Raw genomic sequence first — 27055 nt, 5'->3', positions numbered from 1 at the left:
AGGGTTTTTAAAGAGCCTTTTTGCGCTGATCTCAATGGACGGGAGGATGAATGTAGCTGGAATGGGATCCTGAGGTCGAGGTGTGTGGCTTTGTAAATAGATTTATGGATGGATGAGAGGGTTTTGTAGAGGATCCTATATTTTATAGGGAGCCAATGGAGATTCTTTAAGATTGGAGTTATGTGGTCCCTTTTTTTTTGTTTTGGTTAAAATCCTGGCAGTGGCATTTTGGAGCATTTGTAGAGGTTTTAGGGAGATAGCTGGGAGCCCAAGTAACAGAGAGTTGCAGTAATCAATTTTGGAAAATATGATTGCTTGCAGGACTGATCTGAAATCTTGGGGGTGTAGTAAAGGTCTGAGTCTTTTTAGAACCTGGAGTTTGAAGAAGCATTCTTTCACGGTGTTACTGATAAAGCTTTTGAAATTCAGATGGTTATCCATAGTGACTCCAAGGTTTCTGACCCGGGGAGATAATGGTAGTGATGCCAAAGGAAGAGTGTTGGAGAGTTGGTAGTTGCCTTCTTGGGTGATTAGGAGGAATTCAGTTTTGTTGGTATTGAGAATTAGGCAGAGATCAGCAAGGAGATTTGATATTGAGAGGAAGCAAGAATTCCAAAAGTGAAGAGTTTCTTGCAAGGATTTGGTGATAGGAATGAGAATTTGGACATCGTCGGCGTAAAGGTAATGGATTAGATTTAGCTTAGAAAGTAGGTTACAGAGAGGGAGCAAGTAAATGTTAAATAAGGTCGGAGACAGTGAGGATCCTTGAGGGACGCCTATGCCACCCTGGACATAATGCGCCACCCAGCCACCAAGATGCACCTCTCTGTCATTGTGATATAATTTGTAGCCCGGTATAGCACTGTCCCATTGGTTATCCTCTTTCCACCAAGTCTCTGAGATGCCAATTAAGTCTAAGCATCATTCACTGCTATATACTCTAGCTCAGGTGAGTTTTTAGTTACAGGCACTTGGACTACTTTTCTAATTATTGGAACCTCACTGTCGGGATGCCCTAATTCTAATGCATCATTAGTATCCTTTGAAGATACCTCCCTCCCAACCATGTGCTGCTGAGCGACTGTTGGCTTTCCCCTTTGTTCTAGTTTAAAAGCTGCTCTATCTCCTTTTTAAAGGTTAGCGCCAGCAGTCTGGTTCCACCCTGGTTAAGGTGGAGCCTATCCCTTCAGAAAAGACTCCCCCCTTCCCCAAAAGGTTCCCCAGTTCCTTACAAAACTGAATCCCTCTTCCTTGCACCATCATCTCATCCACGCATTGAGACTCCGGAGCTCTGCCTGCCTCTGGTGACCTGCGCGTGGAACAGGGAGCATTTCAGAGAATGCTACCCTGGAGGTTCTGGATTTAAGCTTTCTACCTAAGAGCCTAAATTTGGCTTCCAGAACCTCCCTCCCACATTTTCCTATGTCGTTGGTGCCCACATGTACCACGACAGCCGGCTCCTCCCCAGCACTGTCTAAAATCCTATCTAGGTGACGCGTGAGGTCCGCCACCTTCGCACCAGGTAGGCATGTTACCAGGCGATCCTCACGCCCACCAGCCACCCAGCTATCTACATTCCTAATAATCGAATCACCAACTATGACGGCCGACCAAACCCTTCCCTCCTGGGCAGTAGGCCAGGAGGGAAGATATCCTTGGTGTGAAAGGATAATGCATCACCTGGAGAGCAGGTCCTTGCTACAGGATCCTTTCCTGCTACACCTGGTTGGTGCTCTCCCATTATGAGACCTTCTTCCTCCAAGGCAGCACCAGGGCTGCCAGTCTGAAGTTGGGACTGGACTACTATGTCCGTGAAGGTCTCATCTATATACCTCTCTGTCTCCCTCAGCTCCTCCAGGTCTGCCACTCTAGCCTCCAGAGATCGGACTCGTTCTCTGAGAGCCAGGAGCTCTTTGCATCGCATGCACATGTACAACTTCTCACCGGTGGGTAAAAAATCGTACATGTGACACTCGATGCAAAAGACTGGGAAGCCCCCCTCTTGCTGCTGGACTGCTGCCTTCATCTCAATTTTGATCAGTTCCTAGTTAAGTTTTAGTTGCTGTGGGAGTAGGAATGCGTACAATTAGGCTTCTTTAAATGTATTAATGTATTCACTATGGGGTAGATTTTAAAACAAACGCACGGTCTGGGAGGGAACTTCGCAATCACCCTTCCCATACTCCCTCTCTCTTCTCCTCTCCTCTCCACCACCTAAACCCATTGTCCTACCTTTTTTTTCTTTTGTTTTGTTGCTTACTGCTCCATTGCAGCAGAAGCAACTTGTGCGCGCCGGTCGACAGCCGGCACGCGCTTCCCCCAGCACAGCAGCAAATGGCCACTGCACCGGCCCCCTCCAGCCCCGCCCCCCAGACTGCCCCTTTCCTTTGGTCCTGCATTTCTGCATGTAATGGGAGTAACGCATGTGGCTGGGCCCCTCTGAAAATGCACGCGGCACGTGCAAGGCCGACCATGGCATAACCCCCATTTTTTACACGTGTGCCCGATTAAATATTCGGCCATATATATCTGGTAGTGACATCCATTCCCCTCATCTTGATAATGTCCGAGTTTAAGTTAAAAGGCACCTGCCTATAAATTAAAGGATGAGCTAGGGGTGGGTGGGAGAGGGATGGTAGGGTTGGGAAATACAAACACACTAACTTCTGTTTGTTGCCTGCCTTTCTGACTACCTATTTAAAACAAAACACACAAACACACTAAATAACATACCCCAATAATTTACTTCTCCCCAATACATTTAAGCTTTAAACATTTCTCCAAGCAGTACTTACTGATTCTTTCCAGGTGACCCTCTCCTCTCAGTGCTCCCACTGAAAAATCTCTCTATTTGCAATTGAGCCCCTCCGAGTCTCATCTCCTATTTCTATCGGTGCAAACCCTGCATATTTTGGTTGCATTTCTCCAGACTTCTTCTATTCTATTGCCTTACGTTTTGAGAAGTGAACACAGTACTCCAGGTGAGGCCCAACAATGATTTGTATAGAAGGTCAGATATGAGCTCCCCCAGAGAGGAACTTCAGACTCTACAGAGTTGCGCTCCCTTGGGTCAGACTTAATCGCAGTGGTAGTACAAACATTCCTCTTAGCATTCATCCTGAATTAGTGGCAGATACACTTTCTTCTTGAAGCCTAGCATGCTAGACTCAGTACCAACCTTCATATGTTCCATTCATGATGCTAACACTCTTGTCTGGCACCAGAAAAGGCGAGTCCTTGAAGACATCTCGCACCTACAATGAAATTTGCAGGAGTATTAAAATTACTGATACAGCATATCCTTCTGTAATTCAAAAGCATTAAATTAAAATAGAAACATAGAAATGACAGCAGAAAAGGATCAAATGATCCACCCAGTCAGCCCAGCAAGCTTATGGTAGTATCTGCTGCCCTGTGCAGGTTACCCCCATGCTTACCAGTCTCCCAGACCGTAAACGTCAGGGCCCTTGTTGGTTGCTGTTTGAATCCAATTTCCCTTTACTCTTGCTGTGGAAGCAGAGAGCAATGTTGGAGTTGCATCAAAAGTATCAGGCTTATTGGTTAAGGATAGTAACAGCTGCATCAGCAAGTTACCCCCATGCTTATATCTTCCCCAAACCATAAAAGTAAGGGCCCTCGGTTACTCTCTGAATCCAATCCCCCTTTTCCCACTGCCGTTGAAGCAGAGAGCAATGATGGAGTTACATTAACAATATCAAGGCTTATTGATTAAGCGTAGCAACCGTTGTATCAGCAGGTAACCCCCATGCACTCGTATCTTCTAGCTTTAGGGAGTCACAGTGTTTATCCCAGGCCCCTTTAAATTCTTTCACTGTTTCATCTTCACCACCTCCCCTGGAAGGGCGTTCCAGGCATCCACCTCCCTCTCTGTGAAGAAATATTTCCTGATGTTTGTTCTGAGTCGTCCTCCCTGAAGTTTCATTTCATGATCCCTAATTCTACTGATTTCTTTCCAACGATAAAGGTTTGATGACTGTGCATCATTAATATTTACAGCAACCTGTACTTGTACATTTATAGACACAGCATTCCTACGTTATATGTTAGATTTAGAGGTTGGAGGCAAACATTTGCTCCATTACATAAATTGATCTCATATTTTCAATGGGAAAAATGCAAAGTCAAGACTGGAACAATGGTTCACTTTAGCACAATGTTGCTAAATTTTCCCCTCATGTTGTTATCTCAGAAAGCTGAAGCTTCAGACAAACTGTTTCTCTCATCCAAGAGTACTAGACTAGTACAATTTTCAGAAAATGTGAATTTAGAAGACACTTTTAAGGAAAAGTGTGCAAAATACTTTTTCCACAGGGTTTGGGTATGCTAAAACCAAATATTTTATTTGCCAAGTTATATTTCAAAGTGTTACTGTCATAATTCTTAAAAAAACAAAACGGCCATAACATATAAATGGAGGATGACAATGATAAGGCATTTGCATCAATTATGTGTTTGATACCTACTAACACAACAGACAAGAAAAATTTACATTTAATAGAATGAAAACCTTTTGATTGATATTTAAGGGATTGATGTACTAATCAGGGCCTGAGGTTAGCGGTCTCATTTATGCGCAAGTTTGCTACCAGTGCCAGTAGCAAACCTATTTATAAAATTTCCTGGGAGGAAGGCTAATAAAGGTAACTAAACCTCACTGTGCAAAAAACATCATGTGCACTGGTTTTCTCTGAATTATTGAGCTGTTTTGCATGATATTGCATTGCAGCAGCTCAATAATTCAGAATTCTAGTAAACGTCCATGGTTAGTGGACTATGTGCAAAACTTTACAGCATACAAAGGGCAATTTTGTGAATGTTTTTGCAAAAGGAGGTCTTCATGTGGAAAAATGTGCAGAATGACAAAATTTCTGCATTTTGAGTCAAGCTGCAGATTTTTTCTCAGGATGGCCCCTTTTGCACAATCACTCTGCAGTTTAATACATTGAAAAATGATATTTTGTTACGCAATTTCTATCCAAAGATTTTAAAATAGAGTTAATCAAACATAGGGTCTCATTCACAGAGAGGATAATTTTCAAACAATTGTGCAAGGCAGCATATACACAAGCATATGGCCATGTGTAGGTTTACCATAGTATTTTATAACATGCGTGTTTCACATATGCACATATTACACAATATGCATGTTTACCCCACAATATACAGGTGTGTAGCCCAACATGCAAACACATATTTCAATGCATTGAACGCGTGACCTTTATTCACCTTTTTAAAAAATATACATGTATATATTATTTGCATGAAAGTAAACTAGGACTTATTTGTGTAAATCCATCTGGACATCTCTGCCGCATTCGATACTGTAAACCATGACATACTAATTACATGACTAATAGAGATTGGGCTAAGTGAAAACACCCTCAAATGGTTTCAATCCTACCTATCCAACAGATTCTACAAAGTTTGCCTCAACAACTGCGAATCAGAACAATTCCCACTCCCCCACAGAGTACCTCAAGGATCATCCCTCTCCTCCACCCTGTTCAATATATATATATTATTTATTTATTTAAAGCTTTTCTATACCGTCGTTTAGTAATGTACCGTCACAACTGTTTACATCTGGGCACGAAATATGTCTGGTTTTTAAGTTATCCAAAGGGTGCCAATATTATACAGTTACATTGTTCAATAATATACTCTACATGAGAAGTGGGTTGGAGCTACTATTTATCTGATTATTGGGATGATCATGTATGTGTATACTGTTTCAAACTAATATTTACTTATGAGTAAAAATAATAAAATAATCAATGGTGCTTTCTATAGGTGACTTCCAGCTGTATGTATTTGTTGATTATTCAGCAACCTCACTGTGAAATGCTTTTTTGTAGAGCCTGGTTTTTAAGCTTTTTTTTTTTAAGAGTTTAATTCCTTCATTAGCCTTAACTCGAGTGGCATTGTGTTCCATAATAATGGTCCTGCCAAAGATACTGCTCTCTCTCTAACTTGTGTCAACTTTGCTGTTTTGACTGAGGGTATAGTTAGTAGTGCTTTATTGGTGGACCTGAGATTTCTTTGAGGGACATGCAGTCATACTCCAGTGTTTAGCCAGTCGGCATTTTAGTCATTTATTAGTTTATGAATTGTGCATAGAGTTTTGAATTGCACTCTTTGTTCTATTGGGAGCCAGTGTAAGTCTGCAAGTGTTTGGGTGATATAATCTCTTCTGCCTTTACCAGTAAATATTCTGGCAGCTGAGTTCTGTAGCATTTGCAGTGGTCTGATAGTAGTATATGGTAATCCTAGGAACAGTGTGTTACAATAGTCCATGCTAGCAAATATTAGTGCTTGAAGTACTGTACGAAAGTGTTCTTGAGTTAATAATGGTTTAAGTCTTCTAAGGACCATTAATTTGGCATAGCCTTCTCTAACTTTCAGTGATATGTGTTGCTTAAGGCTGAGTTCTGTGTCTATAATTACCCCTAGGTTAGCTCCACTGATTTATCATTTTTAAGTTTGATGGGATTTTGAATTTTTACAATGTTTTTTCATTCAAGGTGGATAAATTCCATTTTTTCTATGTTAATTACTAGTTCAATTTGGTTTAATAGCTGTTTTATTATGTCTAGGTACAACATTGCAAAATTCAGTGTTTTCTCAATTGATTCTTCAACTGGTAGAATTAGTTGAATGTCGTCAGCATATATGAAGTGTGTGATACCCAGCCCTGCCAGTAGGTGGCAGAGTGGGAGCATGTAAATGTTAAATAGAGTCGCTGAGAGTGCTGATCCCTGGGGGACTCCTGTTTTTAGGTCAATTTTGTCTGATATTGTGTTTTTTATCTGTACCTGATAAGATCTATTTGTAAGATAGGATGTGAACCATTCAATTGTTTTCTTTTGTAATCCAATTTCTTCCAGTCTTTTTAATAGTATGTTATGGTTTACTGTGTCAAATGTAAACTCCTCTCCAACCTGGACCTCTCATATTACATCTATGCAGACGACATCCAGATTCTTTTCCCCATCAAAGAAAGCATACCAAGCACCATCTCACTGTGGGATTCCCTCTCCATCCAAATAAAGAACCCCCTCATTCAGTTATCGCTCAACCCTCAACCACAAAAAACCAGAAATCCTACACATCTCAAACAAACCCTCAACAAAAACCATCCAAGACATCACCCCCATTCAACCAAACACCATTCTCACCAATGAAGTTGGAGATCTTGGTATCACCCCAGACTCGGAACTCAACAAGAAAAAACACATCAACCTAACAATTAAAAAGGGCTATAACAAACTCCATGTCCTCAAAAAACTCAAACCACTACTATTCTACCATGATTACCGCACAGTACTACAATCCCTCATACTATCCAAGTTGGACTACAGTAACTCCCTCCTCCTCGGACTGCCTGCCTCCACCACAAAACCTCTCCAGCTGCTGCAAAACGCAGCAGCCAGATCTCTCACAAACACCAACCATTCTTCACAGATCACTCCAATTCTAAAAGAACTACACTGGCTCCCCATAACACACAGGTCACAATACAAAATCCTCACCCTCCTGCACAAAACCATCAACAACGGAAAAATCAAAAAGTCTAAAGACCCTCCCCAACTACACCACAGCCAGAAAAACATGCGATCCCAAAACACAGGCCTGCTTATCATCCCCCACACAAAACTAGCGCACCTTACCTCCACCAGACAACATACCTTCTCTGTAGCTGGCCCCACCCTCTGGAACAAGCTACCCTCCCAACTCAGACTGGAACCCTCCACCCAATCATTCAAAAAGCAATTTAAAACATGGCTATTCCATAAAGCCTACCAACACACAGAGTAATCCCCCCTCACACCACCCCCTCTCTACTGCGTTCTATGTCTTACCCTCTGCCCCCATGCCCTCCCCCCTCCATTGTCCTCATGTATCATTATTAAGACACCTTAATCTCAAGTTAAATTGGTTACATGCTATATTGTATATATTGTATCTGTTAATTGCTATATTGTATATATTGTATCTGTTAAGAGGCACCCTAGCCCAGTTCTAAAATTGGATTTTCAATATCCAATCCTTAATGTTTAATGTTTCACCCATTAAGGTTTAATGTTACAATGTATAAATAGTAAGACACCCCTGTCATACTATTCCAACTGTTATAATGTGAACCGATGTGATGTACTCCAACGAATGTCGGTATATCAAAGCAAATAAATAAATCCAGATTTACATGAGAATGTCAGACAATTTTAAAACGTGCATGTTGAGGATATTTATGAGTTTAGTAATTAATCCATCAGTTTTCCCAGTCCTTCTCCAGTTCATCAAGACTTTCCTGGTTCTTTAGCCTGAACTCCCCTCAGTCAGTACTACACAATAAACACATTTAATATCCTTTAAGTCAGATAATTAGCAGGCATATAAATACACAAGGACATTAGAAAATGTACACACGTACCTTTTAAAACAGCAACCTTACAGGGTCATTTATCATTTTGTTTTAGGGCCTTATCGCGTGCGATAAATAATGCAACGCAAAATGCACATGCAAATTAAACTGAGTATTTGAGGGGAGGAGTTTGGGCAGAGTAAATGGAAATGAGGATCTGCTAGTGCAGAGTGTGATAGAGTAACGCATATTATCATGGGATTTGCAGTATAGTGAAAAAACTATTTATCGCGCTTCGCAGCTGATATCGAGGATCATGGGTATTATCACGCGTGATAAAAAGAGGGATTATAACGTACACACCTACCAGGCCTTCCTGCCCCAGTAAAAACACCTGCTCTTGCCTGGTCTAGCTTCCTAATGCCGTAATGTTTGTGGCAAGTTTAATGGTTTGGGATACTGGATGCTTCGGGAGGGTCGCTGCAGACCGTAACAGGCAAGGCCAGTTCCAAGCCCTCCTAGGGAAGTCCCTGCACCACAGGTAGCGGCACGGGCCCTGCAGTTTCGGGGCCCAGGACAGCACCTGACGGAGGAGATAGAGGGAGCGCATCTTTCCTCCACAAACTTCCTTGCTGGGCATACCAGAGGACTATGTGGTTTGCAGGTATCGCCTCAGTTCTCGGGCTACCCTGGAGTTATATGAAGAAATCTGAGGGGATCTGCATCCCTTAACAGAAAGGTCCCAGGCTGTGCCCGGCCTCACCAAACTGTTGGCCATTCTGTATTTCCTGGCATCTGGCTCCTTCCAAACGACAGCAGGGGTCATGGGGGAAACGTCCCAAACCACTTTTTCCCGCTGCTGGACCAGGTAATAACAGCTGTAGGTGACTGCATGAATCGCTCCAGAGCATTTCCTCGGGACGGGCAGGACTTGATGGACTTGAAGAGATGTTTCTATGCCTTTGCAAACTTTCCCAATGTTCTGGGAGCTATCGACTGCACGCGCGTGGCCTCATTTCACCCCGTGACAGGGAGGAGATGCACCGCAACTGAAAGCTCTTCCAATCCATCAATATGCACCTGGTCTGTGACGCTCAAATGCGCACGCCTATCCTGATGTCCCGGTACCCGGCAGCTGCGCACGATTCCTTTATACTTGGGGAATCAGGCCTGTGTGAACATTTTGAGGACGGCCTTTACGGTGACGGTTGGCTCCTAGGTAAGAGAGACGCTTCTGCCTCTATTCCATCTCTGGCTATGTGGCACGGACATGGGCGGAGGCTGAGGGGGAGGAAAAGCATAGCTGCCATGACAAGTGGCCAGCAGCCCACTGCCCCAGGGCCTGGCTTTTTCTCCCCATGCTGCAGAGGCCTGCTAAGCTTGTGACAGCAGGCCCTAAAGCTTGGTGTGTGAGCAGGCACTATACACTTTCTACGTGTTAAATTTCAAAATGCCCTGTTCTTATCCTCCCATTGGGAGCTATTTAAATCTCACAGGTGAATGACAAGCTTGAAGTGTCCACACTGCTGCTCCTGCATGATCACGTGTGGCCCCGTTAGTTAAGCACCATCCAGAGTGTCGGCCACAGTTTGTCTTAAGCCTCACACATCTCAACCAGAAGCAGTATCCTGTTCATGTTGATGGCCTTGCATATTCCCTGTGTCGGGCCTCAAAAACTGGTTTATATGGAGGATATTCTGCAGAGCCAGCAGGGACATTCGCAATCACACCATGAGGTACCGTTTTTCAACTAACCAGGCATGGCAGCTCTTATGTATAACATATATAGAACCATAGAAACATAGAAATGACGGCAGAAGAAGACCAAATGGCCCATCCAGTCTGCCCAGCAAGCTTCACACTTCTTTTTTCTCTCATACTTATCTGTTTCTCTTGGCTCTTAGTAACCTTTGGTTCTATTTCCCTTCCACCCCCACCATTAATGTAGAGAGCAGTGATGGAGCTGCATCCAAGTGAAATATCAAGCTTGATTAGTTAGGGGTAGTAACCGCCGCAATAAGCAAGCTACACCCATGCTTATTTGTTTTACCCAGACTATGTTATTCAGCCCTTATTGGTTGTTTTTCTTCTCCCCTGCCGTTGAAGCAGGGAGCTATGCTGGATATGCGTGAAGTATCAGTTTTTCTTCTCCTCTGCCATTGAAGCAGAGAGCTATGCTGGATATGCGTGAAGTATCAGTTTTTCTTCTCCTCTGCCGTTGAAGCAGAGAGCTATGCTGGATATGCGTGAAGTATTAGTTTTTCTTCTCCCCTGCCGTTGAAGCAGAGAGCTATGCTGGATATGTGTGAAGTATTAGTTTTTCTTCTCCCCTGCCGTTGAAGCAGAGAGCTATGATGGATATGCGTGAAATATCAGTTTTTCTTCTCCTCTGCCGTTGAAGCAGAGAGCTATGCTGGATATATGTGAAGTATCAGTTTTTCTTCTCCTCTGCCGTTGAAGCAGAGAGCTATGCTGGATATGCGTGATGTATTAGTTTTTCTTCTCTCCTGCCGTTGAAGCAGAGAGCTATGCTGGATATGCGTGAAGTATCAGTTTTTCTTCTCCCCTGCCGTTGAAGCAGAGAGCTATGCTGGATATGCGTGATGTATTAGTTATTCTTCTCTCCTGCCGTTGAAGCAGAGAGCTATGCTGGATATGCGTGAAGTATTAGTTTTTCTTCTCCCCTGCCGTTGAAGCAGAGAGCTATGCTGGATATGCGTGAAGTATCAGTTTTTCTTCTCCCCTGCCGTTGAAGCAGAGAGCTATGCTGGATATGCGTGAAGTTTCAGTTTTTCTTCTCCCCTGCCGTTGAAGCAGAGAGCCATGCTGGATATGCATTGAAAGTGAAGTATCAGGCTTATTTGGTTTGGGGTAGTAACCGCCGTAACAAGCCAGCTACTCCCCGCTTTGTGAGTGCAAATCCTTTTTTCCACATTTCCTCTTGCCGTTGAAGCTTAGAGCGATGTTGGAGTCGCAGGTATAGGTATAGGTTGAAGGTTGGAAGTCTGCTACACACCAGTAAGCCTTAGCTTGGTTGCGAAGGCCTGGCGTACAATTGTTGGAATACCCAGATGCAATTTAGTAGCCCAGAAGAGCAGAGCTACTTTTGGCTCCTGCTGTCCTGTACATATACTGGCCCAGAACAGTGCAACATACACTTAGGCTAGGCAAATCGGCCTTTAAGGCTCAGGGAAAGGTACAGGCTACCTTATACAGACTTATAGGATGCTGTGGTTTGCAAGTCAGACCTGCAAGTGACAATGCTATGATTGATGGCTTAAATCTGTCATCGCCGCAGGATATTCTGGGTACAGTTGCAGTATCTGGCTTCTGACTCCTGTTGCCATTCCCAACATGCTGGCAGAGATAAGGTACAACGAGGCCTCATGTGCTACCTGCTGTGCCATCGAACGCCCCTTCGGAGTTCTCAAAACTTGATTTCACTGTTTGGACAAGACGGGTGGAGCTTTAATGTATGCCCCATCCAAAGTTGGAGATATAGCGCTGCTCTGCTGTGTCTTCCATAATCTCGCTCTATGCCATGGACTACGAATGGATATGGTTCCTGATCTCCCCCAGATCCCCCATGTGTCCCCGCTGTTGTAAATCTGGCTGCTCGAGATAGCAATCTGTTATGGGTTAGACTGCGGAGTTAGCAACCTGTTAGAGATCTGATGGGAGGAGCAGTCAGATAGGAGGAGCAATCTATAGAGAAAGCTCTGTGTAGCGGGCTCCTGGAGAGGGAGGAGTCAGCAATCTTGTAGTGTCGCAACACCCACACAAGCCAAGGACACCACACTGAGTGGCAGCCAACTTCACCAAAACCTTATACAATGCTACTTTGCCTGATAGGCTTCACCTACCCCATCCCCTTCCAGGGAAGGGAAATCAGCAGACTGTTAGCTGCTGCTCTTCTCACTATCATCTTTCTTTCTCTCACTGCTTCTCTGTCTGGATCACCGTGTAACTGAAAACACGTATGCCTACTCTGGATTTGTCTTGACAATCCAGTGTACTGGAAAAACAGCTGTGAAAGTAAAGATGACATAAAATACACGTGGCTGCCATAATATGTTCTGTCTCATAGTGACACTAAAAGAGGCATGTGTGGCACGTGAGTTTGTGAACGACTGCCAACACAGAGTTCATAGTATGGCCTAGCTAGCACCGTGTCACTTCCAGACCCAGCGGACCCCATTCTAGCGTTGACATGTGGATGAGATAGTGCCACAAGTGTGATGCCACCCCAGCTGGTCCTTAGGCATGGACAGCAACGGCTCTAGAAATGCTGTAAATATCAAATAGCTCTGAAGCTTTCACTCCAACAAAGACGACAAAACACCAAGGTAAAGGGAAACAGATGGCAACAGAAAACAAGACAACTCATTCAAGAATCACTGTAAAGGACCTCCAACAAGCCACCAACAACACCTACCTACCTCCTCTCTCCAAAACCCTTACACACCCTCAAAGAGGCAGCTGCAGGAAGTCAGGATATATAATCCGAAAAAATAATACACCATGCACTAATTTACTTGAGCCACGTAAAATGAAAAACCACGCACTGCCGCAACGCGCCATGCGCTGACACAGTGCCACGTGTGGTATTTATCTATGCGATGTGCCAGGCTGCAAATCAGCCTAACCACGGCCTTTTTTTTTTTTTTTTTTTATTGTGGGCGTTATTTTTGCTATATTTATAGTGATTTGATGAATCTAGGATAAGTGTGTAAATGTTGGCCCTGCCCTGGAATGCCTCTAGACCGCCTCTCGTATATGTATATATGTGAGTGTGAAAGTGAAAATACATGCGTATTTTCAAAATTTATAAAATATGGAGTACACAAGTAGAGGCTACTTACATATGTATATGCTAATTTTTACACGTGTAACATTTTGAAAATTCACCTTTAACCCACATTAGGTCATTTACCACATAAATAAAACTGTTTTTTTGCATGGTAAATGGCCTACTGAGGGATAATGTGAGATAGTTCAAATATCTCATGTTATACCAGGCCTGGCACTGCACGTATTTAAATGAGGTTATTAGAATGCAAATAAATACTAATACGCAAATACATACCCTGAACTATGCAAATCAAATAATGCTGTTTGCTAAAAGATTTGCAAGCCACATTATCACTTGGGCCCAGGCACCAGGATGCAAACTTCAGCGAATGCATTCTTAAGCGTAGGTTCTTTGTTCTGAGCCATAGCAAGTGTTGGGCGATGTTTATTATCCACCTGCTTCATGAACCAGTCTGCCGTTTGCATCTTCTGCCAGAGATCCTGGAGTTTATTCCCCATTACGTTGACTGCTAGGCAAGTGACGATGACTGGGAAGGTTTAGGTGTACAGGGATGATGTCCAAATACTACAGTTTATAGAAGGGCGATGACCCAGTGGAGCTGCTCATGTGGTCACTGTGGCAGAATTCGGCCCATGGGAGGAGGGATGCCCCGTTATCCTGCTGCTGGTTCACATAGGCTCAGGGAAAGGCCTCGAGGCTCTGATTTACTCACTCGGCTTGCCCATTGTTCTGGAGATGGTAATCGTAAATGTAATCCTAAGTAATTTCAAACTTCCTGCACAAGCTTTTCCAGAATGGGCTGTGAACTAACTGTACTCCCTGGTCTGAGAGGATGTGAAGAAGGAGCACATGCAGCCTGAAGAAATGCTGGACAAAACATATAGCTAGTTCAGGTGCGAAGGGAGGCCTGGGAGGGGTGTGAAATACACCATCTTAGAAAAATGATCCACCATCACCCATTAGAGAGAAGGTCAGTGGTGATGTTGCACGTCAGACTTCATCTGCGGCCACCAATAGTGTTGGAAAATTAAGTCCAAAGTTCGGGTGATACCTGGGTGATCCACCAACCAGGAGTCATGGACCCACTGAAGAAACGTCTCATGTAGGTGCTGGGGAACAATGGTCTTCTCAGGAGGAAATGTGAAAGCGGCAGCAACCACAGTCTTCACAGGGTTGATGTTATGTCAAGGAAACTTTCAAAGAACCTTCAGTATCAAAGGAGCATAAGAGGGCATTGGCTCTTTGGTTCTGCTCGGCAGGATGATACCACAACTGAAAGTCAAACCGGTTGAAAAAAAACGATCAGTGGGCTTGCTGGAGGTTCAGTTTTGCGATTGTGCAAAGTACTCCATGTTTTTGTCATCCATATAGATAATGATGGGATGTCTGCAAAAAAGCTAGTACTGTGATGATGCATGTTTAGCAGTACTAAAAGATGGGATTGTGTTAATTCATTTTTGCCAGAACTAAAAGTTGGCAGTGTGTTAAAGCATTTTTAGGTGAACTAAAAGATGGCACTGTGATAATGTATTATTAGCACTACTAAAAGATGGCACTGTGATAATGTATTATTAGCACTACTAAAAGATGCCACTGTGGTGATGCATGTTTAGCAGTACTAAAAGATAGCACTGTGATAATGCATGTTTAGCAGCACTAAAAGATGGCACTGTGATAATGTATTATTAGCACTACTAAAAGATGGCACTGTGATAATGTATTATTAGCACTACTAAAAGATGCCACTGTGATAATGCATGTTTAGCAGCACTAAAAGATGGCACTGTGATAATGTATTATTAGCACTACTAAAAGATGGCACTGTGATAATGTATTATTAGCACTACTAAAAGATGCCACTGTGGTGATGCATGTTTAGCAGTACTAAAAGATAGCACTGTGATAATGCATGTTTAGCAGTACTAAAAGATGCCATTGTGATGATGCATGTTTAGCAGTACTAAAAGATGGCACTGTGATGATGCATGTTTAGCAGTACTAAAAGATGGCACTGTGTTAATGCATGTTTAGCAGCACTAAAAGATGCACTGTGATAATGCATGTTTAGCAGCACTAAAAGATGCCACTGTGATAATGTATGTTTAGCAGCACTAAAAGATGCCACTGTGATAATGCATGTTTAGCAGTACTAAAAGATGCACTGTGATAATGCATGTTTAGCAGCACTAAAAGATGCCACTGTGATAATGCATGTTTAGCAGTACTAAAAGATAGCACTGTGATAATGCATGTTTAGCAGCACTAAAAGATGCCACTGTGATAATGCATGTTTAGCAGTACTAAAAGATAGCACTGTGATAATGCATGTTTAGCAGTACTAAAAGATAGCACTGTGATAATGCATGTTTAGCAGTACTAAAAGATGCCATTGTGATGATGCATGTTTAGCAGCACTAAAAGATGGCACTGTGATAATGCATGTTTAGCAGTACTAAAAGATGCCACTGTGATAATGCATGTTTAGCAGCACTAAAAGATGGCACTGTGATAATGCATGTTTAGCAGTACTAAAAGATGGCACTGTGATAATGTATTATTAGCACTACTAAAAGATGCCACTGTGATAATGCATGTTTAGCAGTACTAAAAGATAGCACTGTGATAATGCATGTTTAGCAGTACTAAAAGATGCCACTGTGATAATGCATGTTTAGCAGTACTAAAAGATAGCACTGTGATAATGCATGTTTAGCAGTACTAAAAGATGCCATTGTGATGATGCATGTTTAGCAGTACTAAAAGATGGCACTGTGATGATGCATGTTTAGCAGTACTAAAAGATGGCACTGTGTTAATGCATGTTTAGCAGCACTAAAAGATGCACTGTGATAATGCATGTTTAGCAGCACTAAAAGATGCCACTGTGATAATGCATGTTTAGCAGTACTAAAAGATAGCACTGTGATAATGCATGTTTAGCAGTACTAAAAGATGCCATTGTGATGATGCATGTTTAGCAGTACTAAAAGATGCCACTGTGATAATGCATGTTTAGCAGCACTAAAAGATGCCACTGTGATAATGCATGTTTAGCAGTACTAAAAGATGCACTGTGATAATGCATGTTTAGCAGCACTAAAAGATGCCACTGTGATAATGCATGTTTAGCAGCACTAAAAGATGGCACTGTGATAATGCATGTTTAGCAGTACTAAAAGATGCCACTGTGATACTGCATGTTTAGCAGTACTAAAAGATGCACTGTGATAATGCATGTTTAGCAGCACTAAAAGATGCCACTGTGATGATACATGTTTAGCAGCACTAAAAGATGGCACTGTGATAATGCATGTTTAGCAGTACTAAAAGATGCACTGTGATAATGCATGTTTAGCAGCACTAAAAGATGGCACTGTGATAATGCATGTTTAGCACTACTAAAAGATGCCACTGTGATTATGCATGTTTAGCAGCACTAAAAGATGGCACTGTGATAATGCATGTTTAGCAGTACTAAAAGATGGCACTGTGATAATGCATGTTTAGCACTACTAAAAGATGCCACTGTGATAATGCATGTTTAGCAGTACTAAAAGATGGCACTGTGATGATGCATGTTTAGCAGCACTAAAAGATGGCACTGTGATAATGTATTATTAGCACTACTAAAAGATGGCACTGTGATAATGCATGTTTAGCAGTACTAAAAGATGGCACTGTGATGATGCATGTTTAGCAGCACTAAAAGATGGCACTGTGATGATGCATGTTTAGCAGTACTAAAAGATGGCACTGTGTTGATGCATGTTTAGCAGCACTAAAAGATGCACTGTGATAATGCATGTTTAGCAGCACTAAAAGATGGCACTGTGATAATGTATTATTAGCACTACTAAAAGATGGCACTGTGATAATGCATGTTTAGCAGTACTAAAAGATGCTACTGTGATAATGCATGTTTAGCAGTACTAAAAGATGCCACTGTGATGATGCATTTTTAGCAGTACTAAAAGATGCCACTGTGATAATGCATTTTCAGCAGTACTAAAAGATGCCACTGTGATGATGCATGTTTAGCAGTACTAAAAGATGCCACTGTATTAATGCATGTTTAGCAGCACTAAAAGATGCCACTGTGATGATGCATTTTTAGCAGTACTAAAAGATGCCACTGTATTAATGCATGTTTAGCAGCACTAAAAGATGCCACTGTGATGATGCTTTTTCAGCAGTACTAAAAGATGCCACTGTGATGATGCTTTTTCAGCAGTACTAAAAGATGCCACTGTGATGATGCATTTTTAGCAGTACTAAAAGATGCCACTGTGATGATGCATTTTTAGCAGTGCTAAAAGATGCCACTGTGATGATGCATGTTTAGCAGTACTAAAAGATGCCACTGTGATGATGCATTTTTAGCAGTGCTAAAAGATGCCACTATGATGATGCATTTTTAGCAGTACTAAAAGATGCCACTGTGATGATGCATTTTTAGCAGTACTAAAAGATGCCACTGTGATAATGCATGTTTAGCAGCACTAAAAGATGGCACTGTGATAATGCATGTTTAGCAGTACTAAAAGATGCCACTGTGATACTGCGTGTTTAGCAGTACTAAAAGATGCACTGTGATAATGCATGTTTAGCAGCACTAAAAGATGCCACTGTGATGATACATGTTTAGCAGCACTAAAAGATGGCACTGTGATAATGCATGTTTAGCAGTACTAAAAGATGCACTGTGATAATGCATGTTTAGCAGCACTAAAAGATGGCACTGTGATAATGCATGTTTAGCACTACTAAAAGATGCCACTGTGATGATGCATGTTTAGCAGCACTAAAAGATGGCACTGTGATAATGCATGTTTAGCAGTACTAAAAGATGGCACTGTGATGATGCATGTTTAGCAGTACTAAAAGATGGCACTGAGATGATGCATGTTTAGCAGCACTAAAAGATGCACTGTGATAATGCATGTTTAGCAGTACTAAAAGATGCACTGTGATAATGCATGTTTAGCAGCACTAAAAGATGGCACTGTGATAATGCATGTTTAGCACTACTAAAAGATGCCACTGTGATAATGCATGTTTAGCAGTACTAAAAGATGGCACTGTGATGATGCATGTTTAGCAGCACTAAAAGATGGCACTGTGATAATGTATTATTAGCACTACTAAAAGATGGCACTGTGATAATGCATGTTTAGCAGTACTAAAAGATGGCACTGTGATGATGCATGTTTAGCAGTACTAAAAGATGGCACTGTGATGATGCATGTTTAGCAGCACTAAAAGATGCACTGTGATAATGTATTATTAGCACTACTAAAAGATGGCACTGTGATAATGCATGTTTAGCAGCACTAAAAGATGGCACTGTGATAATGTATTATTAGCACTACTAAAAGATGGCACTGTGATAATGCATGTTTAGCAGTACTAAAAGATGCCACTGTGATAATGCATTTTCAGCAGTACTAAAAGATGCCACTGTGATGATGCATTTTTAGCAGTACTAAAAGATGGCACTGTGATGATGCATGTTCAGCAGTACTAAAAGATGCCACTGTGATGATGCATTTTTAGCAGTACTAAAAGATGCCACTGTGATAATGCATTTTCAGCAGTACTAAAAGATGCCACTGTGATGATGCATGTTTAGCAGTACTAAAAGATGCCACTGTGATGATGCATTTTTAGCAGTACTAAAAGATGCCACTGTGATGATGCATTTTCAGCAGTACTAAAAGATGCCACTGTATTAATGCATGTTTAGCAGCACTAAAAGATGCCACTGTGATGATGCATTTTTAGCAGTACTAAAAGATGCCACTGTAATGCATGTTTAGCAGCACTAAAAGATGCCACTGTGTTGATGCATTTTTAGCAGTACTAAAAGATGCCACTGTGATAATGCATGTTTAGCAGTACTAAAAGATGCCACTGTGATGATGCTTTTTCAGCAGTACTAAAAGATGCCACTGTGATGATGCTTTTTCAGCAGTACTAAAAGATGCCACTGTGATGATGCATTTTTAGCAGTGCTAAAAGATGCCACTGTGATGATGCATTTTTAGCAGTGCTAAAAGATGCCACTGTGATGATGCATTTTTAGCAGTACTAAACGATGCCACTGTGATGATGCATTTTTAGCAGTACTAAAAGATGCCACTGTGATGATGCATTTTTAGCAGTGCTAAAAGATGCCACTGTGATGATGCATTTTTAGCAGTACTAAAAGATGCCACTGTGATGATGCATGTTTAGCAGTACTAAAAGATGCCACTGTGATGATGCATTTTTAGCAGTACTAAAAGATAGCACTGTGATAATTTGTTTCTAGCAGTTCTAAAAGATTGCTCTGCGATTATGGATTTCTAGCAGTACTAAAAGACGACACTGTGACAATGCATTTTCAGCAGTGTAAAATCCGTAACTGTGTTAATGAATTTTTAGGAATACTAAAAACTGGAAATGTGATAACGCTTTTTCGCAGTAGTAAAAGATGGCTGTGTTTTGATGAGGTTTTAGCAGTACTAAAAGCTGACACTGTGTTAATGCATTTTCAGCAGTAGTAAAATCTGGAACAATGATTGCATTTTTAGGGATACAAAATACTGGAATTGTGATAATATGTTTTTAGTAGTGCTAAAGATGGCACTGTGAAAATGCATTTTTAGCAGTTGTAAAAGCTGAGACTGTGATAATGCGTTTCTATTAGTGCTAAAAGATGGCACTGTGTTTAATTTGTTTTTAGCAATACAAGACTCTGGGTCTTTGATAATGTATTTTGATCAATACTAAAACATGGCATGTGATAATCTGTTTTTAGAAGTTCTAAATTATGGCACTATGAGATTCATTTTCAGCAGTACTAAAAAATGGCAATGCTATAATACATTTTCAACAGTAGTAAAATCTGGAACATTTTTCAAATGCACAAAAATCAACATCGATAACTTCCTTGGTTCTCTACTTCCAAAACTCAAAACTATTTCTGAAACTAATTCTGTTTCATGATGCAGATGTCCTCTGTTTTCAATGTTCCCAGATATCTCTGTTCACCTACTCAGGGTTTCCACCCTGTGTTATCCTGTTATACTCATTCTCCTTGTTATGTCTTTGCTCATTATTGTTAATTTTTGAAATTTTTAAATTTCAAACATCGTTCAATGTAACATGTTGTTTTGTATGTAAACCGGAGTGAAGGCAACTCTGCTATACCTCGGTATATAAAAAAAATGCTAAATAAATAAATAAATAAATAAATAAATAAATAAATATTTTGTTCACCAATGGAACTCGATTATAGACATACTTTAGACACCATACTGCCCAAAATACTACACACTGTTTCAAACAGACCAAAAAATGCCTGGTACACTGACTCACTTCGGAAAATGCGACAAAAATCACGACAGTTAGAACATCACTGGCGTAAAAATCCTGTTTCTATTCGTAAAGATGCCTACTACTCATATTACACAAATATAAAAAAGAAATTAATCTCACCAAAAAATCATCTTACGCCTGTCAAATACAAACTGCTAATGGTAATCCTCAACTCTATTCAGTATGGTTAAATCTCTCACCTCAGCACACCACAACTCTTCTGACCATATAAACAATGACTTTTCCAATAATACAGCCAATCACTTTAAAGATAAAACTGCTAACATTTCTAAAGAAATTAATCACTTATCAATCCCTCAACTGATTTCAAACTTATAGACCCAGATACAATAATTCACATTATTTCAAAATCAAAACACTCAAACTGTCCTTTTAATCCCTGCTCTAGAAATTTACTAAAAGAGATAAAAGACCACATTTCTCTATTTTTAACTAAATTAGTTAACTCCTCACTTACATTTGGCATTTTTCATCTTCACTAAAACAAACTTCCATTCTCCAAATCCCTAAAAAGAAAAATCTGTACCCTTCTGATCTGCCTAACTACCATCCAATAGCTTCCTTACCTTCGATAGCAAAAATTAGTGAATCTGTGCTCCTCCATCAATTGACTGATTACATCAATGACAATAACTTGTTTCATCCTAATCAATACGGATTCAGAAAAGGGCACAGTACAGAATCCCTTCTCCTCTCTTCCTTCAATACTATTCTTCGTGGCTTTGACACTAACACTGATTATATCACGATATCCTTCTATCTACACTACAACATTTTGGTATTTCTGGAACTGTTCTTTGGTTTAAACCTTTTCTCTTTGATAGTCCGCAAAACGTTATCCTCGATGAATTTTCCTGTGCATGGTATCACACTAACTGTTGTTCCCCCTAGGCTCTGCTCTGTCAGCTATCCTGTTTAATATTTATTTATTTATGTATTTAACATTTTTATATACCGCAATTCATGTAGCAGAGTTACATATCATTTCGGTTTACATTAGAACATTGAACAGGCCTGTAAGAATGCAATTACATAGAACAAGGGAGATAAACTAGGATCAAAGTAACTGGGGAATAACGTGCAATGAATAGACAAGTAATAGGAGTCTGTTGTAGAGATTAAATTAATCTGGTTAAAGATCTAGGTCTATATTGGCATGAATTAAAGTCTCGGTACATGTAGTACATATTTGGATTGGTTGTTTGTGGAGTTGGACTCTGAACTTAAGCTCAAATCTGATGGAGTTTGATGGAATTGGTTGTATGAACCAGTGGCATAGCCAGAATTGATTTTTTGGGTGGGCTGTAGGCATGCAGGTCTACTAGTTGTTTTTTTACTGATAAATAATGCCAAATTATGCAGCATAGCATTCACATCTACGCCTAAGTATGAGGTTTACTTAATGATACAAACATAATTCACGGTGATTTGTGGTACTTTAGCCTTCTTATTATTACGATTTTATACACGGCTCCTACCTGTCCATAAATTTTGAGAGAGCGGTTGTGTTGCTTATATTTAAATTGCTAACATCTCAAAATATAGATATATATTTTTACCTTTGTTGTCTGATCTTTGTATTTTTCTAATCAGTTGGTCCTGGTCTCTTTTTCCCATTTTTTCCCTTATAAGCTCATTTCCTAATTCCTTTTCAGTGTCTTTCTTCTATTACTGTCTTCTTCCCTTACACACACACACACACACACACACACGCTTTCTCTCACAGACTCCCTCTCACACACTCAAGCTGTCACTCTCATATGCTCTCCCCCCCCCCCCCCCCAGCTCACATTCAAGTTCTCACTTTCTCACCCCTCCCCAGGCTTATATTCTTATGCACACACAGACGCACATCCAGGCACCCATTCTCACCCACACACATAAACCCAGACTCCCATTCTCTCCCACAAACCCATGCTCCCAGTCTCACCCACACATATTCAAGCTCCCATTCTCATCCATACATATACACATTTAAGGTCCTATTCTCACCCACACATACACACATTCAAGCACCCATTCTTATCCACATATTCAAGCTTCCATTCTCACCCACCCACACAAACCCAGGCTCTCATTCTCACCCATATATACACACATTCAAGCTCCCATTCTCACCCACCCACAAACCCAGGCTCCCATTCTCAACCACACATACACACATTCGAACTCCCATTCACCCACATATTCAAGCTTCCATTCTCACCCACATACACACCCAGGCTCCAGTTTTCACCCACACACACTCCCATTCTCATCCACACATACACATTCAAGCACGTGCACAGCTTCCGCTTTCTCCCCCAGAGCAGGAAGATCAGCTGCCTCTCCTGCTGCCACCGGCCTCCTGCTATCTTCGGGCGTCAGGCCGTACTGCCCGCCGAACTTCCTGTCGGGGGGGGGGGGGGAGCAGAAGCGCAGCGCACAACGTCCGCTTCCTCCCTCCCCAAGCAGGAAGATCGGCGGACCATACGGCCCGACGCCCGAAGAAGATAGCAGGAGGCCGGTGGCAGCAGGAGAGGCAGCTGATCTTCCTGCTCTGGGGGAGAAAGCGGAAGCTGTGCGCGGCGCTTCCGCTCCCCCAAACAGGAAGTTCGGCGGGCCGTTTGGTCCGAAGATAGCAGGAGAACGGGTGGCAGCAGGAGAGGCAGCTGATCTTCCTGCATTGGGGGGAGGAAGCGGAAGCTGCGCGCGGCGCTTCCGCTCCCCCCCCCCGGAACAGGAAGACCGGTTGGCCATACGGCCGCAGCAGCGCTTCCCCATGTGTGCTGTGATGGCGCGCGAGGCGTGGGTTCTCTTGTTCGCTGTCGCGGGGATGGGATCCCGCGACAGCCTTGCAGTTCCGGTGCCAGTTGGGTGGGCCTGGGTCTAAGTTGGGTGGGCACCTGCCCACCCAGGCCCACCCGTGGCTACGCCACTGGTATGAACGATAGGTGTGGTAAGAGGGAATTATTGGCATAAATTTATTAAATTAAAAGCTTGTTCTCCTTCCTCTATGCCACCTTCTCATGAGTCTAGACATTAACTTCTAAGTATATGCGGATGACATCCAGAATATTGTTCCTTTTTCTAATGCCTGGTAAAACACTTTATCACTGATTCATCTTTACCTAAAAACTATAAAAACTTGGTTATTCCATAATCGCCTTAAATTAAATGCTTCAAAAACAGAATTGGTACTTTTATTCACAATCGCTCAAATTTCTCACAATCCTCCTCTCGAACTAACTTTCAAAAACTACACTATAATCATAACCAACTGCGTACGTAATCTAGGAATACAGATTGATTCTAAATTATCCCTCAATACTAATATTTCCACCATTGTAAAAAAATCTAGAATACATCGGGCTTGGTAGTGTGTCCTTCAGTGCTCGCGTATGTTCCCCAGCCCACCGATAGATGGCGCTATAATATATCGGGCTTGGTAGTGTGTCCTTCAGTGCTCGCGTATGTTCCCCAGCCCGCCGATAGATGGCGCTATAATATATCGGGCTTGGTAGTGTGTCCGACAGTGCTCGCGTATGTTCCCCAGCCCACCGATAGATGGCGCTATAATATATCGGGCTTGGTAGTGTGTCCTTCAGTGCTCGCGTATGTTCCCCAGTCCACTGAAAGATGGCGCTATAATATATCGGGCTTGGTAGTGTGTCCTTCAGTGCTCGCGTATGTTCCCCAGCCCACCGATAGATGGCGCTATAATATATCGGGCTTGGTAGTGTGTCCTTCAGTGCTCGCGTATGTTCCCCAGCCCGCCGATAGATGGCGCTATAATATATCGGGCTTGGTAGTGTGTCCTTCAGTGCTCGCGTATGTTCCCCAGTCCACCGATAGATGGCGCTATAATATATCGGGCTTGGTAGTGTGTCCTTCAGTGCTCGCGTATGTTCCCCAGCCCGCCGATAGATGGCGCTATAATATATCGGGCTTGGTAGTGTGTCCGACAGTGCTCGCGTATGTTCCCCAGCCCACCGAAAGATGGCGCTATAATATATCGGGCTTGGTAGTGTGTCCTTCAGTGCTCGCGTATGTTCCCCAGTCCACCAATAGATGGCGCTATAATATATCGGGCTTGGTAGTGTGTCCTTCAGTGCTCGCGTATGTTCCCCAGCCCGCCGATAGATGGCGCTATAATACATCGGGCTTGGTAGTGTGTCCTTCAGTGCTCACGTATGTTCCCCAGCCCGCCGATAGATGGCGCTATAATACATTGGGCTTGGTAGTGTGTCCTTCAGTGCTCGCGTATGTTCCCCAGCCCGCCGATAGATGGCGCTATAATACATCGGGCTTGGTAGTGTGTCCTTCAGTGCTCACGTATGTTCCACAGCCCGCCAATAGATGGCGCTATAATACATCGGACTTGATAGTGTGTCCGTCAGTGCTCGCGTATGTTCCCCAGCCCGCCGATAGATGGCTCTATAATATATCGGGCTTGGTAGTGTGTCCTTCAGTGCTCGCGTATGTTCCCCAGCCCACCGATAGATGGCGCTATAATATATCGGGCTTGGTAGTGTGTCCTTCAGTGCTCGCGTATGTTCCCCAGCCCGCCGATAGATGGCGCTATAATATATCGGGCTTGGTAGTGTGTCCTTCAGTGCTCGCGTATGTTCCCCAGCCCGCCGATAGATGGCGCTATAATACATCGGGCTTGGTAGTGTGTCCTTCAGTGCTCGCGTATGTTCCCCAGCCCACCGATAGATGGCGCTATAATACATCGGGCTTGGTAGTGTGTCCTTCAGTGCTCGCGTATGTTCCCCAGCCCACCGATAGATGGCGCTATAATACATCGGGCTTGGTAGTGTGTCCTTCAGTGCTCGCGTATGTTCCCCAGCCCACCGATAGATGGCGCTATAATACATCGGGCTTGGTAGTGTGTCCGTCAGTGCTCGCGTATGTTCCCCAGTCCACCGATAGATGGCGCTATAATATATCGGGCTTGGTAGTGTGTCCCTCAGTGCTCGCGTATGTTCCCCAGCCCGCCGATAGATGGCGCTATAATACATCGGGCTTGGTAGTGTGTCCTTCAGTGCTCGCGTATGTTCCCCAGCCCGCCGATAGATGGCGCTATAATACATCGGGCTTGGTAGTGTGTCCTTCAGTGCTCACGTATGTTCCACAGCCCGCCAATAGATGGCGCTATAATATATCGGACTTGATAGTGTGTCCCTCAGTGCTCGCGTATGTTCCCCAGCCCGCCGATAGATGGCGCTATAATATATCGGGCTTGGTAGTGTGTCCCTCAGTGCTCGCGTATGTTCCCCAGCCCGCCGATAGATGGCGCTATAATATATCGGGCTTGGTAGTGTGTCCCTCAGTGCTCGCGTATGTTCCCCAGCCCGCCGATAGATGGCGCTATAATACATCGGACTTGATAGTGTGTCCCTCAGTGCTCACGTATGTTCCACAGCCCGCCAATAGATGGCGCTATAATATATCGGACTTGATAGTGTGTCCCTCAGTGCTCGCGTATGTTCCCCAGCCCGCCGATAGATGGCGCTATAATATATCGGGCTTGGTAGTGTGTCCCTCAGTGCTCGCGTATGTTCCCCAGCCCGCCGATAGATGGCGCTATAATATATCGGGCTTGGTAGTGTGTCCCTCAGTGCTCGCGTATGTTCCCCAGCCCACCGATAGATGGTGCTATAATATATCGGGCTTGGTAGTGTGTCCGTCAGTGCTTGCACATGTTTCCCAATCCGCCAATAGATGGCACAGGTGGCTCCCTGGCCACCTTGGAGGCTCAAACACGCCGTACAGCGGCCATGTCAGAACACCAGCTACAAGAGGTACTCCTGAGGGAATTCATCGCTACTGCGGAATGCAGAATTTGCGCAAAATTCCTCCTTCCTGCAGATTTCCTCCCTCACCTCGCTGATGTCCTCCCTTGCCGGAAGACCATTCAAAACCGGAAGGACAGCGGCCATCACGAGACAGGCAGAAAATAGCAGAGGAGACCCTGGCATGCCGTGAACGGAGCGCGTCCCGTGGCACACGCTCCGTTCGCGGCGAAGATGAAGGCCCGGCACGCTGTTCGCTGCGAAAAGGGAAGGCCCCCGTGTGCTGCGATTGGTGTGCCTGGACCTTCATTTTCACTGCGAACAGAGTGTGTGCTGCGGGACGCGCTCCGTTTGTGGCATGCCGGGGTCTCTGCTGCTATTTTCTGCTCAAGGCAAAAATGGAAGGCCCCCATGTGCCGCGAACGGCGCGCCGGGCCTTCATCTTCGTTGCAAATGGCGCGCCGGGCCTTCATCTTCAACACAAACGGCACGGGTCCCGCAGCATGCCGGTGTGAGAGAATGTATGTCGGGGAGGGGAGGGTGAGAGAGAGCAGGAGGGTGTGAGAGAGAGCATGGGAGAGAGTATCTTATAAAATCCGGCGTACTTTTGTTTGCGCCGGTTGCGCGTACTTTTTAAAGATCTACCTGCCGGATTTATGCGCGCAGGGCACTTGCGCGCCGGCGCGCCTATTTTGCATAGGC

At 43.2% G+C, this 27055-nt stretch overlaps 1 protein-coding gene across 6 annotated transcripts in view; it reads right to left on the bottom strand.

The window, feature by feature from the left end:
• The window catches only part of ENTPD5 (ectonucleoside triphosphate diphosphohydrolase 5 (inactive)), a 235517-nt gene that overhangs the window by 84024 nt on the left and 124438 nt on the right, over nt 1-27055 (bottom strand). For all 6 annotated transcript variants that reach the window (XM_029598448.1, XM_029598443.1, XM_029598449.1 and 3 more), the window contains one exon: nt 3179-3254. In XM_029598448.1, coding sequence (XP_029454308.1) covers nt 3179-3254 — 76 coding nt within the window. The remainder of the gene's footprint in view (nt 1-3178; nt 3255-27055) is intronic.

The sequence above is a fragment of the Rhinatrema bivittatum genome, chromosome 4, assembly GCF_901001135.1.
Source record: "Rhinatrema bivittatum chromosome 4, aRhiBiv1.1, whole genome shotgun sequence".
NCBI classification, from domain to species: domain Eukaryota; kingdom Metazoa; phylum Chordata; class Amphibia; order Gymnophiona; family Rhinatrematidae; genus Rhinatrema; species Rhinatrema bivittatum.
The sequence above is the reverse complement of the archived record's forward strand: the minus strand, read 5'-3'. Positions and strand labels throughout refer to the sequence as shown.